Raw genomic sequence first — 15,673 nt, forward strand, 5'->3', positions numbered from 1 at the left:
GCCTTCAACTGTGCATGACCACCAGTCTGTTTCTCAAGGAAACACTGTGCTTCAGAACGTGCGCAAAGATTCCACTTCCAGGACAAGGTGACTTAAAACAACAATTGCAAAGAACCTTAATGTCCATGGACAGGAAAACTGTTAAACAAATCATGGTTTCTCCACATAACAGAACACTGTGCAGTCATTGAAAGTATGTTGTAGCCCTAGCCGGTGTGGGGCTCACAGACCGCAGGGTCAGGGGTTTGATTCCCGATCAAGGGCACATACCTCAGTTGCAAGCTCAATCCCCAGCCCTGGTCGGGGCGCATACGGGAAGCAACCAATCGACGTGTTTCTCTCACATCTATGTTTCTCTCACTCTCTCTGTCTCTCCCTCTCATTCTTCCTCCCTCTCTCCCTCCCTCCCTCTCTCCTTCCCTTCTACTCTCTCTAAAAAAATCAACGGAAAAATATCCTCGGGTGAGGATTTGAAAAAAAAAAGTATGTTGTAAAAAAAAAAAGACTAATGAGCTAAGTGTTCACAACATGTACAAAGGCAGATAGGACAAGATTCCATTTTTGTTTTAAAACCAAAATATATATGGATATATATACGTATATATTATATGGGGATATGGACATGTATAAGTCAATGCTAAAAAAAAAAAAAAACAGCATCTCACCTCTGGGTGATGGTATTACAGGATGATTTTAACATTTTGTACGCTTTTGTATTTTTTTCATTTTTCTATAAAGAGCGTGTATGGCCTCTGTAATAAGTTTTGGACGTTTTCTTTTTGTTTAAAATAATCCCACATTTACTGCTCAGATTTGAAATTCCTTTCATCCTGGCTCAGATTTGATACCTAACATTGTGGTTAAAATGACTCCCGGCTGATGAGAACAGAGGGGACACACTTTCCTATTGCAGATCACACTCCTGGTTCTCTCTCCTTCCACCATCATCGGCTCCTGCTTCCTGACTTACCCTTTTAGGGCCTGACTGGCTATCCACTGGCTCCAGTCCTTCGAGCCCCATGGCACTGCCTGAGTGGCTGTCACATACCAGGACAGCCCCATGCCTTGGGGCACCACTGCCATGACAGGCTCCCACCATTCCTCTACGGCCACTGACCCCGGGCTGAAAGCAGCAGAGCCAGCGCCTCCGAACCGGGCTCAGGATCCACTCAGGGGAGGGTGCTGCTCAGAAGACTGTGATAACAGTGACACCCCCTGAGGACCAGAGCCGGGAGGCCAGGGGAAGAGAAGGAAGCCGGAGAGGAGCCCGGGAAAGAGCAGCAAAAAAGCAGTGCTGAAGCAGCCATTGAGGAAACGGGGTGCCATGTTCGTGAGAGCTGCGCTGGCCTCACAGACACCAGGAAATCGGTCTGCTCTGGGAGCTGTCCGGCCCCCAGCCAGGCTGCTTGCTCCCCCCACCCCCACCCAAGCTGCCACTTCCTCAGCCTGCAACCCAGATTTCAGCCCAGCAAGCTCCCAGTACATACATTCTCGGGAAATTCCATGTTCGCTTTCTGCCTCCGTAGATCTGCCTTGATGAGTGCTGAGGTCAAGGGATTGAGAAGGAAAAGCAACAGAGACACAGAGTCATCAAGCAGACTAATGTTCAAGTTCATCCCAGAGAGGGAGCCCTAATTGTCCTAAGGGCCACAGGTATCCCAGACCTACATCAGATATTCCAGGGAGCTAGGGGCACACCATCACCCACCCTGTGAAAGCCTGGAGATCGTGGCTGTCCCCGACAGCCAGGAGCCAACGACAGTGGCCTTATATTTGGCCAGAGAGTTGGCGAACCTTGCTCTAATCCTCACAATAATCCCCGTTTTACAAATTAGGAAACTGAAGCTCCCAGATGTTGGTCCACTTGCCCAAGGTCAGACAGCTATGGAGGTTAGTATCACAGCCTGGGATTCAAACAAGGGCCTTTTATCTCCAAAGCCCATACTCACTCCACCAGAAAAACCCCGGCAGATTTCCTGACAAGCCCTTCCCTCCGTCCTGTGTATGTAATGTGTACTCCTGGTCTGTACAGTCCATCAAGACACTGGGTCCCAAACTGCCTCAGCCCATGAGCAGCCAGAGCCTTAACTTGTCCCAAGGCCCCAACTCACCAGTGAGGGCTGCTCCAAGGGCGAGGAACACACACAGAAAGATGTTCCCGGGCATGGTGCCGTAGTTTTCGATTATCTGGCCCTGGGAGATGGTGAAGATGATCCCAAATACCTGGAAAGATACAAAGAAGACTGGGAACAGGGGCCCAGACAACTAGCCCACAGAAGAGCTGAGCTGCCATAATGCAATGCCTGCGGCCGCCAAGCAGAGCAAAGAACAAAGAGCCCCTGCTATGGGGCCACCACCAAACAAGACCTACCTGGGCAGACACGTTGAGGAGGCCAGACGATATGCCTTCCGATTCTGGGTATGTCAGCTCCACAGCAAACTCAAATCCCAGTGGGAGATAGCCAGTCATAAAGAACCTGAAGGCCAGACAACAGAAACAAGGTGATGGAGACCGTGCAGAACAAGAAGGCCGGAGAGCCCACCACCTCCTCGTTTCTACCCATCAAGACATGCTGGGCCCTTGCCACCCCCTAGATGGCCAGACTAAGGAAAGAGAGATCCTGCAGGCCAGGAAGAGGTTCGTGGGTAGGCTTTGTCCTCAGGAGGCCTTTGTACTCAAAAGCTCTTCTTGCACATCCAGCCACCAGTGGCAGACAGGGTCAGCATTTACTAAAGGGCAGGATGCCTGGGGTGTTCAGCCCTCAGCTGAGAGACCCTGTCATGGGTACACAGACCCTACGCTGGGAGTGGGAAGTCCCTGGATATAGAAAAGCAGCTCCATGACTCTGTGAGATCTGGAAGAAGGAGCTCATCAAAGTCCTCCTTATTTCCCCCCAGAGAGTCACCAGTCACCAGCTGACTTTCTCACACACACACACACACACACACACACACGCACGCATACATACATGCACGCATACACACACGCGCACACACACATGTACTGCCCACAGTAAATAATGGGGAGGTGATGCTGAGCAGAGACCCCTGTGCAAGAGGTATGCTTTCTCATACAACAGGTCTAGAAATTTTCAATTCTAATGCCTTACATCCACACCACACTTTTTGATGCTTTCACATCTGTTATCTCTCTCAATCCTCCAACAACTCTACAAGGCAGGCCACTCATCTTCGTTTACCCATGAGGAGACAGGGGCTCAGAGTGGCTAAGTGACATGCCTGAGGTCTATAAGATAGTCCGCAGCAGTCTGGTTAAACCCAGACTTTCCAGGACCCACGTTGTCCGAGGCAGAGCTAAAAAAGACTCTAAACATTCCCTAACCTCCCAAGTCTGTAAAGAACACAGTGCATCCCAACAGCACGGGTGGGTCTGGAAGCCCCAGGCGGCCTTTTGAAGTGCTACCAAAACAAACAAGACCTCTGGGCACCATTTCCACATCTCCACACGGGTCAGTGAGAAGGCGGCAAAGGGATCCGTATGACATCCTAGGATGTCAGCAGCTCTAGGAGCCACGGGATGGTGCTTTCTGGTTGAACATGTTAGAGGTGAAACTTACCCCATTGTGCCAGCGGTGATGAACACTATCCACAGATGCTGGAGGGGCAAGGTCAGAGTGTACACCACCATGCCCACCAGAGTCATGACATACACCACCAGGGTTGTCTCCCTACAAGCAGAGACAAAAAGGTTGACTCATACACTTCTGACTTAAATAGGACCATTTGTTCGTTCGGTCATTCATTCATTCTACAAGTATCTATCAGGCACCTGCTCTGTGTTCAGCCCTCTGCTGTGTGCTGAAACATCTGCTCTCATAGATGAATAACTGAACCAATAATCACACGGATAATTATTTAATTGTATGTGGTCACTGCTACAAAGGGTAAGACCAGGAGTGTATGAAGCCATCTTGCTGCACGTGTGTTCTCCTCCTGCAGACCCCTCTCAACAACAGCAAACTGCCCTTTGACTTGTCAGGTCCTACCCACAGCAAGAAGGGCACACAAACAGGAGGAACACCAGCGTGCAGGACTACCCCGGAAGCCAGCCAATCCTGCATGTCTACTTCACCCAGGATCCCGCGACAATGCTGAGAAGTGACCTAACTTTTAGTCTCTCTGTCATCTCTACATTCTTCCTGCTGCCACTTGCACGGGTTTTCCTGCTGAATCTGAATTACTCCAGACAGCAGGAACTAACGGAGAGCATTCTCCAGCCCTGAACTAAGTGTGTGACGCCCAAGTGAGAAAGCCCCGCCCACTCCCTGTCACACTTCCCTTTGTCAGTCCCCTCAGAAGGGCCATCAGCAATGAGCTGGTCTGTTTCAGGCTCACCCACACTTCTCCCATGGCGCCCGCTCTGGACTCTGCTGGGGCCCTGACTCCAGCTCTCTCCTTGCCCTACTTATTGCAGGGGAGCAGCTCTGCGTACACCTCTTCCCTCCTGCGCTGAACATCAGGTCTCAGACGATGCAAGTTTAAAGCCTTCACACATTTCTCCTGAAGCCATAAACCTGGTGGGGGCATCTGAGGACGGACACTATGGTAATGTCAAACGAATACCTGCAGCTCTTGGGTGCCAGGAATTCTCTAAAGCATCGGTTCTCAACCTGTGGGTCGCGACCCCTTTGGCGATCAAACGACCCTTTCACAGGGGTCTCCTAAGACCATCCTGCATATCAGATATTTACATTACGATTCATAACAGTAGCAACATTACAGTTATGAAATAGCAACGAAAATAATTTTATGTTTGGGTCACAGCATGAGGAACTGTATTTAAAGGGCCAGAAGGTTGAGAACCACTGCTCTAAAGCATTTTACATTCATTTATTATTTCACTCAAACATTATAAAAACCCTGAGAGAAATGTATGACCATCCCTACTTTTACAAATAAGAAAACTGAGGCTCAAGCTAGTTAGGTTACTAGTCTAAAGGAACCTGTTGAACAAATGCAGCGTTGGGACTTGGACCCGAAGCTGGGATTGGAACTCTGCGCTCTTTCCTCTATTGCACAGAGGATACGAATACTCAGTGTGGTTGCAGCTTTGGAAAAGCTCGCGGCCAGAGCCTATGGGGGATGCCCCTCCCGCCCCGGCACTTCAGAGCTGCTGTGGATAGAGGAGCTTTGTCCTTCCTCTGCCCTGCTCCCCTCATCTAGTCCCACCCACCCTGCAGGAAGCAACTTCATGAACACCATTCTCTCTCGCTGACCCCACCCCCTCATCTTTCCCCAGGTTTGTTCAACCATGGCTTCATCTCAAACCACTGATCCATCTAGAAAAACTATCTGTAATCCCAGCCTGAAGATAAAGGGACCCGACCACCTCATGTCCAGCCTCCAAACCAGGACAGGGCAAATCTGAGGGCCTCAGGGAGAAATGGACCGGCACCGAAAAGACTGGATCACAGTTTTCGCTGGTCCTTTCTCCCTGGGGAGTAGTGCAGGGAGTGGCTGGTGCTGCCTGCAGGACCTCGGCATCGAATGGGGCAAAGGGACTGGTGGTATCGAGGTCCTGAAGCGTCCTCTCCAGCCCTTTCACTGTATTTCCCTCTGAATCATCTGCTGCCCACATTCCAGCCTTAGCAAAATTCCTCCTCCTCCTCCTCCTGCCACCGAGCAAGCACTGCTCTCCTGTGTGGCTGAAGCAAGCAATTGACAGATGAGCGAGACGAGTGGGAAGCCAAGCTCCCGCAGCAGTTAATTAAGCCCCGCCAGGCCTTCCTCATGTTTAGCCAGGCAGACACATCACTGGGGATGGACTCAATTGGCCTTTGACTAGGGCAGCCACAGTGAGACCTGGTCTGACCAGAGCCGCACAGAAGTGGGTTTGTGGGGCAGAGAACAGGTCTGCCACTGTCTTGTCGCCTCCAGACACTGGGAACTTTGGAGGCCTTGTCAAAGCAGCCCAGAATGCCACCCTGACCCAGCGCAGGGCAACCCTGGCAGCTGCCCTGCTGGCCAGCATTAATTGAGCACCCAATGCATGCAGAGCACTGGAAAGATGCAGTAGCCCTAGCCAGTTTGGCTCAGTGGATAGAGCGTCGGCCTGCGAACTGAAAGGTCCCAAGTTCGATTGCGGTCAAGGGCACATGCCCGGGTTGAGGACTCGATCCCCAATAGGGGGCGTGCAGCAGGCAGCCGATCAATGATTTTCTCTCATCATTGATGTTTGTATCTCTCTCTCCTTCTCCCTTCCTCTATGAAATCAATAAAAATATATTCTTTAAAAAAAAGATACAGTAAGAAGAGAAGAATGTTGTGCCTATTTTATTCAGTCTTTTTTCTGAGCCTGTCTATTGAATTTGAGGCATTTGACACAAATGCAGATTGAGGCAAATGCAGATCCCCCTACTGAACTGGCATCCATGACGGTGGAGTCCACAAGTGTGTATTTTTAATAGCATCCTGAATTAGTTTGACATACACTAAAATCTTTTTTAAAAAATATATATTTCTTTATTGATTTCAGAGAGAAGGGAGAAGGAGAGAGAGAGAGAGAAATATCAGTGATGAGAGAGAATCATTGATCGGCTGCCTCCTGCACACCCCCTACTGGGGATTGAGTCAGCAACCCACGCATGTGCCCTTGGCCGGAATCGAACCTGGGACCCTTCAGTCCACAGGCTGATGCTCTATCCACTGAGCCAAGCCGGCTAGGGCCTTTTTTTTTTTTTATTCTCACCTGAGGATATGTTCACTGATTTTAGAGAAAGAGAGAAACATCCATTGCTTACATGCTCCAACCGGTATGTGCCTTGACCAGGAATCAAACCTGAAACTTTTTGGTGTATGGGACAATGAACCACACGGCCAGGGCTGACGTACACTAAAATCTTAAGAAGACCACTCTGGGCTCTTACAAATGCTCTGGGCATTCAGACCCAAAGCACATCACAATATTTACCAACAAGGTACAGTAGAAGCAATTGCAAGATAATACGCTGCAAACCAAAGCAAGCACAGAGCACCACTGTTAAGGCCATGGGGTCCAAGGGAGCCCTGAGAACAGGCCAGTGGAATCACTCCCTCATCTCCACTCTTTGGGGTTTCCACAAACTTCCAACGGCTGACATTTTTCTACATTCATTGTCATTTCTCCCCCACCTGTCCTTGCACAGCCATACTTGGGAGAGTGGTACTGGGCTAGGCCTCATGTCCTTTATCTCTAATCTCTCTAAGACCCCCCACCGGGCAGGTATTGTTTCCCGTGTTTTATAAATGAGGAAAATGAGGCTCAGAGTAGATCAATGTGAACCACCCCCGTGACCGCTCAGTTGCCGCACCGAAACCTTTGGAGCTGCATTGCTAAATGAACATGTCATTTCAAAATGAGCCCCCCAGTTCCCAGTCCGAGAGGAAGAATCACTTACTTGTAGGTTTTGGACCTATCCAGCCAGATACCTGAGATCATAGCCCCAAACATTCCAGCAATGACAATGGTCAGGCCTATCCTTCCAGCATTCACTTCTTCCCCCTGGGAAAGAAAACCACAACCCCAACGATCAGCCAGCGACAGGACAAGGCCCAGGCAGAGCACAGCCACCACGAGGTGAGGGGCAAAGGCAAGGAACTCAGGCTCCATTAGGGCCAGTTCTCAGACGGTATCAGGGCAGCCCTGTAAGAGGCTGCCGACGGGGAGAAAATCCTCCCAACAAAATATAACCCCGGATGTGGGTGCCTGATACCGGATGCTGGGGTGAACCAAATTCTGTCCTTAGAACCACTTTGAGGAAGATTTTTTTTTTAAATGTAATCCTTATAGCAACTCTTTTATTTATCATTATTCCCATTTCACAGATAGGTAAAATGAAATATGTATATCCAAATATCCCATACTTAGGTGTTTTTGAGCTATTAGTGCCAAGAGGAATGGTAAAATAATAGTGATATATTTGTGAGCCCTTACTTTTATGAGCCAGGCACCATGCCAAGGAGTTCACATCATTCTCCCATTTAATTCTCATAATTCCCCACCATAAGGTTAGGAATCAGTACTCCCCATTTTTCAGATGAAGAAACTGAGGCACAGTGAGATGAACCTATCAGTCCGAGGTCACGAGGCATTTGTTAAATGCAGAGCTAGGATTTGAACTCAGACCCGTCAAACTCCAAAACTGGAACACTTAGCGGCAGTGACCACCTCTGTAACTACGCGACCCTGGTCCTTTCACAGAAAGGTTAGACCTGGGATTCCTGCCTCCAGGATAGTCAGTATCCCATTCCCAGCATCCAGTCCTCACTGGTTCTGGAAGCATTTAAACAATACTTTCAGTTGAGTAACTGAGAGTGCGAAATTAAACTTTGCCCATATTTTACAAATTAAATATTTCAGATGTGACTCCAAATATATATGTTTACTTACTCTGTTGTCAGGTGGCATGCTATGCGCTCGATGTATTTATAACATATATAAATATACACATAGATGCACACAGTATTATTTACTTTCTAATCCTAAATAACCTTTCAGTAAGTAATTATGCTCAGAGACACGAACTAGCTTGTCACACAGTTTAGTGCCACCAGAGCTGGGGTTGAGACCCTCCAAATCCCATAAGCATACCACCGTACCCTGCTGCCTAGAAGTGGGGGATCCAAGGGTTAACCACTACCCCAGCTCCAGCCAGACAGACTCAGGAACCTCATTCTCTCCGGCCCCGCATGCTTAGGGGACTCCCTTACCGGAAAGTGCAAGATCACCATGCGATTCAGCAGAGTGGACAAGGCATAAAAAGCCCCAGTATTCAGACCTAAGGAGGGAGGGAGAAACACACAGCGTTAGGGCTGGCCTTCTGTGGGGGCCACTGCTAGCTCCTCCCCCCAGCAGGTCAGGAGGTCGGAAATCCTCGTTCTCATTGCCACTGTGAATGGTGTCCTCAGAGAAGAAAAAATCCAGGGAGTATGAGGCTACTCTGCAGGTTTTCTCCAAGAAATACTCCAAAACAACCAAAAGCAGCCATTTCAACCTGGCCCTCTGGTCCCTTTAAGCCTGCCCTTGGTCCTGGGAAGCATTTCTCCCACGTCAGCATCATCCGCAGCCCTTTCTTAAGCCCTTGGCTGGATGTATGAGGTAAGGGGAACTACTGGACACCTTCCGCCTCTACCTGATGACCTGTCCCCTCTCCAGACCTCTGACCCCTGACACCACTCCCTCTGCAGGTGGTTTCTCACCTCCCTCCCCGTCGCTCCTTCAGAATCAATGCCACACAAAACCTTATATGTGAAACCAGAAAGGACCCTAAAAAGCATTCAGTTGCCTCTTCTAATTCATCGACTTGTTCAACACATAAATGGAAAACCTGGAATATACTGTTAGAAGCTGTGTCCTTAGAGAATGAGGTCATTTGTCCAAAGCCATATAGCAAGTTTCAGTAACTATAAGATGAGACTAGAACTGACCCAAAGGAGAAAGGGCCTCCTGCCCTCCCTTCCTAGTAACATTCATGATGATGATGATGATGATGATGATGATGATGATGATGATGGTGGTGGTGGTAACGGCAGCAGCACATACTTGTGTGCTAGACACTTCTACGCGCCTTACAATCCTCCCAACAACCCTAGAAAGCAGCTGGTGTTATCTTCCCCAATTTATAGATGAGAAAAATGCACAGAGTTGAAAATCAAATACACCAGGAGACCTTTTAGTTTTTTGTTCTGTTTGTGTGTTTTTTTGAGACCTTTTAGTTTTAACTAAACGTCGAGACTCATAAGACTACCACTGACACTTGACATGAGATGCACTTAGAAGGGACACAGCTCTCTGACAGGGCAGCCTTAGGGCTCCTTTTCAATGGGACCAGCACACAGAACCCCAGCCATCCAGCCATCCGGAAGCCATTCTCGTTGGCCCACAAGGTGATGGCTCAGTGCAGGAAAAGGTGGCTGTGGCAATCACTCTGGTTTAACACCTGACAGGAGCCACGACTGCTTGCAACAATGCCATAGGCATAGCTTCCAGGGTCCCCATAAAGGACAGGACAGTGAAAGAGTCACTAAACTCAGCAAAACACAAAGAATGGCTTCTTATCAGATATGAGAAGGTCTCCCAGTCCAGTTGTAGTCATTTTTGCCAGAGAGGGCATTTTTATCATAAGCAGGGTTGCATACGTGCAGCTGGCTCACTCCCTTTTTCAGGTTCCCAGAAGAAGGATATACAAAGTGAAACCAAGATCAAATTCTCATGCAAAATGAGAAAGGAAGTTTTGTGTGCTAGTCCCACAATCACACGGGTAGTAAGTGGCAGAGCTGGATTTCTACCCAGAGGGTATGGCTCTAGAGTCCTCATTCTTTTTTGTTTGTTTTGTTTTGTTTGTTTTTATTGGTTTGAGAGAGTGGAAGGGAGAGGGTGAAAGAGAGAGAGAAACCTCAATCGATACCCTGGGGATTGAGCCCACACCAGGGTATGTGCCCTGATCAGGAATCCAGCCAGCGACCTTTTGGTGCATGGGTCAATGCTCAACCAACTGAGCCACACCAAGTCAGGGCTCGATCTCCAGTAGGGGGCGTGCAGTAGGCAGCCGATCAATGATTCTCTCTCATCATGGATGTTTCTATCTCTCTCTCCCTCTCCCTTCATCTCTGAAATCAATAATAAATAAATAAAAATCAATAAAAAAAAACATGTTTGAGGGTGAGGATTAAAAAAAACACCACTGTTCAGATCACCCTGTGAGATTACTTTCCATAGAACCCATTTTTGTACACAACTTTGAGGCTCTCGAGGACTTCTTAAGCAATAAGCATACCCGCCTAATCTTTACACCACACACCCAGCCACTTGGAAATTCCATTCCTGAGTCCAGGGGACCCACAAAAGGACACATTCCTTAAGAGGGTGGTGGGGTGGAATGTGGGCAGGGAGAAGAATAAAAGTAGCCCCTAGTCCTGTTCCTCACACCTCTCAGCCCCTCTCAACGTATGGTCCGAGCCTCACAGTGCAAGGGGCAAGATAATGTTCCAAGTCACACTCAGCTTAAGGTGCGATGGCTACTCTGAACTTGGGTCCACCTGGAATGAAGAAGGAGAGCAAAATCCACAGGAAATAGAGGGAAATTATCCAGGAGTGAGGCAGGATAGAAAGAAGCTAGGAAAAGCTCTCGACAAGTGAAATGAGTAAGTAGGAGCGGACATCACAGGTCGATAAGCCACTAGGTCCTCTCATCAGAGCCCCCAACTCCAGGCATAACCAAAGGGAAGACAGCTATGGCAGGAAACTCCTGTAGTGGCTGCAGAAGTCAACAACAAGGCCTTGCTAAAACCAAATCAATCCAAAATGGAGGAAAAATTGACCAGAGAAAGGCCCCAACACTCATTATATAATCACTAGAGGCCTGGTGCACAAATTTGTGCACGGATGGGGTCCCTCTGGGTGGCCTGCAGGGATTGGGCCAAAACCCGCAGTCCAACGTGCCCTGCAGCTCCTACCTGCCGCTCCCATTCATCCCGGCCCCACTGTGCCTGCTGCAGCCCCACACCCAATCAGTCCCGATCTGGAGAGGCTCCCGCTGCCACAGCAGCGCTCCCCAGCCATAGGCCCTGCGTCTGGTGCCCTCCCAAGGGGAGTGGCCTGTGGGATCAGCTGAAACCAGCTCTCTGACATCCCCCAAGGGATCCCAGATTGCGAGAGGGCGCAGGCCAGGCTGAGGGACCCCATCGGTGCATGATCAGGCCAGGAGGGACAGCGGGAGGGCTCCAGGGCGTGTCTGGCCTATCTTGCTCAGTCCCAATGGGCTGGACCCCAGCAGCAAGCTAACCTACCGGTTGGAGCACCTGCCCCCTGGTGGTCAGTGCATGTCATAGTGAGCAGTTGAGCAGCCTTAGCATATCATTAGCATATTATGCTTTGATTGGTTGTTCGGTTGTTCTCCCATTCGGTCTATTTGCATTTTATTAAATAGGACTAGAGGCCCATTGCATGAAGAGATTCGTGCAATAGGCCTTCCTTCCCCTGGCTGCTGGCACCGGTTTTCCTCCGGCACCTGGGACCCAGGCCTTTGGTCCAACTGCAGCGAGGCGAGGCTTGGCTTCTCCGCTGAGGCTGCAGCAAGGCTTGGCAGCAGAGAAGCCAAGCCTCTTCAGTCTTCAGTCTTCAGTCTTCGCTCTGGCGCCTGCATATGCAAATTAACTGCCATCTTTGTTGGGTTAATTTGCATACTAATCTGATTGGCTGGTGGGTGTAGCGGAGTGACACCAATTTGCATGTTTCTCTTTTATTAGTGTAGATTATAATGACACCACAGGTAGAGGGGGGCTGAGAAGGACAAACATCAGGGCACTTTCAGGACAGGTCATATTAGGAACAAGACCCCGCCGCCCCCCCACCAAAGCACAGAGTCATAATTTGGCACCACGAAGTTCAGAAACAACCTGACCCTTGGAAACATAAACTCTGAAAAACTGACTGACCCAGTGAGCCTGCATCCACTCCGATGTGTACTTTCACTTCTTTCGCCATGTTTGGGGGAGCAGCAGATGGCAGCAGCTGTCCCAGGCTCATCCCGATCCTGCTTCCAGGAACCCATGTCCTAGCCTCTTTTTCTACCTAAAGAAAACTCCTTTCGCTCTCACTTGGACTTGTTCTCGAATTCTTTCCTGCGCGAGTCAAGAACCTGGAGGTCCCAGACGCTGCCAGGACAATCCGGTGAACAAGAGGACTGGGAGCAAAAAAACCCACCTGAAACACAAGAGCTGGTTGAGCTACACCACTACTTTCATGGGGACTCAGTACTTTAGGGAAATCAGTTCCAGATTATTATCAGCAGCTGGGAGCTTGTTAGTCATGCACATTCCTGTCACCTCCACAGACCTGCTGCAGCAGTCACTGTGGGAGTTCTGTGATCTGTGTGTCAACAAGCCCTCCAGGTACTTCTGGTAGTGCTCAAGTATGAGGCCCACTGGCTCAGCTAGACTAGTCTAGTTTTTCGATAGCGAACCCCCACTCAAAGGCAGCCAGGAGAGGTGGGGGGCAGGGGAATGGGGCTCACCCTGGGAGGCTGCCATTCTTTCCAACTGTTTCTACAGGAATTAGGAATTAGGAGCATATTATGTATGGTTTCTGAATCGGTCTCTAGTTTAGCTGTCCCTCCTCAGACAGAGTTAAACAGTACCAGTCTACTCCGCCGCCCAAACCAAGGGACTCAGCGTCCCACAAGAAGGGCAGGAATGAAATACGTGCTCTGCTCTGTGCGTGAGTGCCTCTTATAGGAATACAGATGCTATATCTGGGCATGTATAGCCCCAGCAAGTTAAGCCTGCTGGGTGAGGGCCCTACTCCTATGAGAAAATGTGATCTTCCCTGAAAGGCCTGTTCATTCCTGGTATCATTCCCCAGAGGAAGTACCAGTCCCTGAGGGGGAGGGCTTTAGGAAGGCAGAAAGGACTCGTCATCACTCTGAGTCTCTCCTTGTCAAGAGTAGTTTTTTCAAACTGTGGCCCAGGGACCACTGACATTAGAAGTCCTCAGAGCTCAAACGTGCAGACACGTGGGCTCGGCCCTGGGCCTACTCTAGCTGAATCTCCTGGAACGGCGCTAGAAATCTACATTTTAACAAAAACCAACCAAACAAACAAAACCTAGACATAAAGGGCCTTGGGAATACTGAAGATCAATGGCCAGGCCCAGGTCTCGGGTGTGGGGTTAGCATGGAGGCAGCAGGGGTGGGAAGGGATTTCAAGACTGTGAGAATGACCCGTAACATACCTACGTTAGAGGTTCTCGACCCTGCTGCAAACCAGAATAGCCTAGAATGCTTAATAATAGCAGATTTCCAGGGACAGACCCAGAAATTCAAATTCTGGATTTGAATATCCAGGAGAGAGGCATGGAAATCTTTGCATGCATTCAATCGATCACCCCAGGGAATTCTATCATTAGGCAAACCTGGGGGACACTGATCCTGGGTCCTATCTCTGCGTTCTGTTTACTCTGTGTTCATTTCCCTTTTCTTCTTCTTGTAGTAAACCCTTGTGTGGTTTACTGGGGTGGGGGGGAGGGGGGGAGGGGATTTTGAGAGAGAGAGAGAGAAAAGGAGAGGGAGAGACAGAGAGAGACAGACTGAGAGAGAGAGAGAGAAACATCAATTTGTCGTTCCACTTATCTATGCATTCATTGGTTGCTGCTTGTATGTGCCCTGACGGAAGATCGAACCCACAACCTTGGCTTATCAAGACGACGTTCTAACCAACTGAGCTACCTGGCCAGGGCTAAACCCTTGTTTTAAAGGGCCAGCATGACCTCAGAGAGTTCCAGGGGTTCATAGGTATTTAATTCCCACTCTTAAGCCAAGATCTTCGAGGGAGCACAAAGCGTCCTCCTAGGCCCATGGAAAGCCCGTGAGGGCCCCAAGGGAAGGTGTCCTCGGACACACGGTGAGGCTCTGGTTCAGGTGCCCAGCATGGAAGAGTGTTCAGAAGCCCTGGAGGCAAGGCTGGGGAGAGCATGGGAAAGCATTCCCTTCAAGGAACAGCATTTTTCACAGGCAATTATTATACCATCACCATTGATGGAGAGGTTAGAGGGAGCCCTGGGAAAGCCAGACCCAGAGGCACAAAGAGAAGGTAGCTGAAGAGAGGGTTTTTCTTCACCCCACTCCCACTGCTGGTACACATCACAAGACCTGCCCTACCCCAACTCTGCAGGACCCTCAGAGGATCTGGTTCCAGCCCACCTTCCCACATTGCCAAACTCAGAAGGTTGGGGGGGAGGGGGAGAGCCTATTTTACTAGAAGAGGAGGCAGCTTATTCTTTTTGTGTTAGTTTGGCAACATCAAGCACAAACCCTCTTCTGCACCTCCTCCCTCTAAGTGGGCTGCCAGATATAAGAAAAAAAAACAAAAACAAACCACATACCTGGTTATATTTGAATTTCAGAAAAATGAATCACTTTTTAGCATAAATATACCTCAAATATCACATAGGCCATGTTTTTTTTCCCCCATTGCTTTTTTTCAGAGAGAGTGGAAGGAAGGGAGAGAAGGAAGGAAGGAGGGAGAGAGGGAGGGAGGGAGGGAGGGAGGGGGAGAGAGAGGAACATCAGTGTGAGAGAGACACATCGACTGGTTACCTCCTGCACGTGCCTGACGGGGAGTGGGAGCAAACTAGCAACCCAGGTATGCGTTTAATGGCCCTTATTTTATCTCAAAAAACTACCTATAAGGGTGTGGCCAGACCCTATAGGGACATTCCTCTGAAGCCTTCACTGCACTTCAGCTCTGGGCAGCGGACTCAGCAGCTTTTGTTCCCACTCAGAGAACTCCAATGAGAAGCAATGAGATGGAGTCACCACTAAGGCAGAAGTGGGGGCAGGAGCATGGGGAGCAGTGCAGGGCTCACCCTGGAAGGCTGCCATTCTTTCCAAAGAGAGTTTAAGGAATGGGGCTCAATCCCCAATTGGGGGGTGGGGGAGGCATGTAGGAAGCAGCTGATCAATGATTCTCTCATCATTAATGTTTTTAACTCTCCCTCTCCTTTCCTCTCTGAAATCAATAAAAATGTATTTAAAAGAAAGAAAAGAAAAGGGCCCTGCCAGCATTGCTCAGTGGTTGAGCGTCGACCCATGCATCAAGAGGTCTCAGGTTTGATTCCCAGTCAGGGCACATGCCTGGGTTTCAGGCTTGATCCCCAGCGGTTTGGGGGCAAGGAGCG

At 49.4% G+C, this 15,673-nt stretch overlaps 1 protein-coding gene across 2 annotated transcripts in view; it reads right to left on the bottom strand.

Moving 5' to 3' along the window:
- The window catches only part of FLVCR2 (feline leukemia virus subgroup C cellular receptor family member 2), a 59,057-nt gene that overhangs the window by 5,355 nt on the left and 38,029 nt on the right, over positions 1-15,673 (bottom strand). For both annotated transcript variants that reach the window (XR_002831610.1, XM_006098419.3), the window contains exons 4-9: positions 8,710-8,777; positions 7,398-7,501; positions 3,579-3,689; positions 2,372-2,477; positions 2,112-2,223; positions 1,488-1,543 (exon numbers count right to left, since the gene is read on the bottom strand). Coding sequence is in view for 1 of the 2 variants with exons in the window: in XM_006098419.3 (XP_006098481.1) it covers positions 1,488-1,543; positions 2,112-2,223; positions 2,372-2,477; positions 3,579-3,689; positions 7,398-7,501; positions 8,710-8,777 (557 nt within the window). In the remaining variant the exon portion in view is untranslated. The remainder of the gene's footprint in view (positions 1-1,487; positions 1,544-2,111; positions 2,224-2,371; positions 2,478-3,578; positions 3,690-7,397; positions 7,502-8,709; positions 8,778-15,673) is intronic.

Source organism: Myotis lucifugus, unplaced genomic scaffold (genome assembly GCF_000147115.1).
Source record: "Myotis lucifugus unplaced genomic scaffold, Myoluc2.0 scaffold_235, whole genome shotgun sequence".
Lineage (NCBI taxonomy): Eukaryota > Metazoa > Chordata > Mammalia > Chiroptera > Vespertilionidae > Myotis > Myotis lucifugus.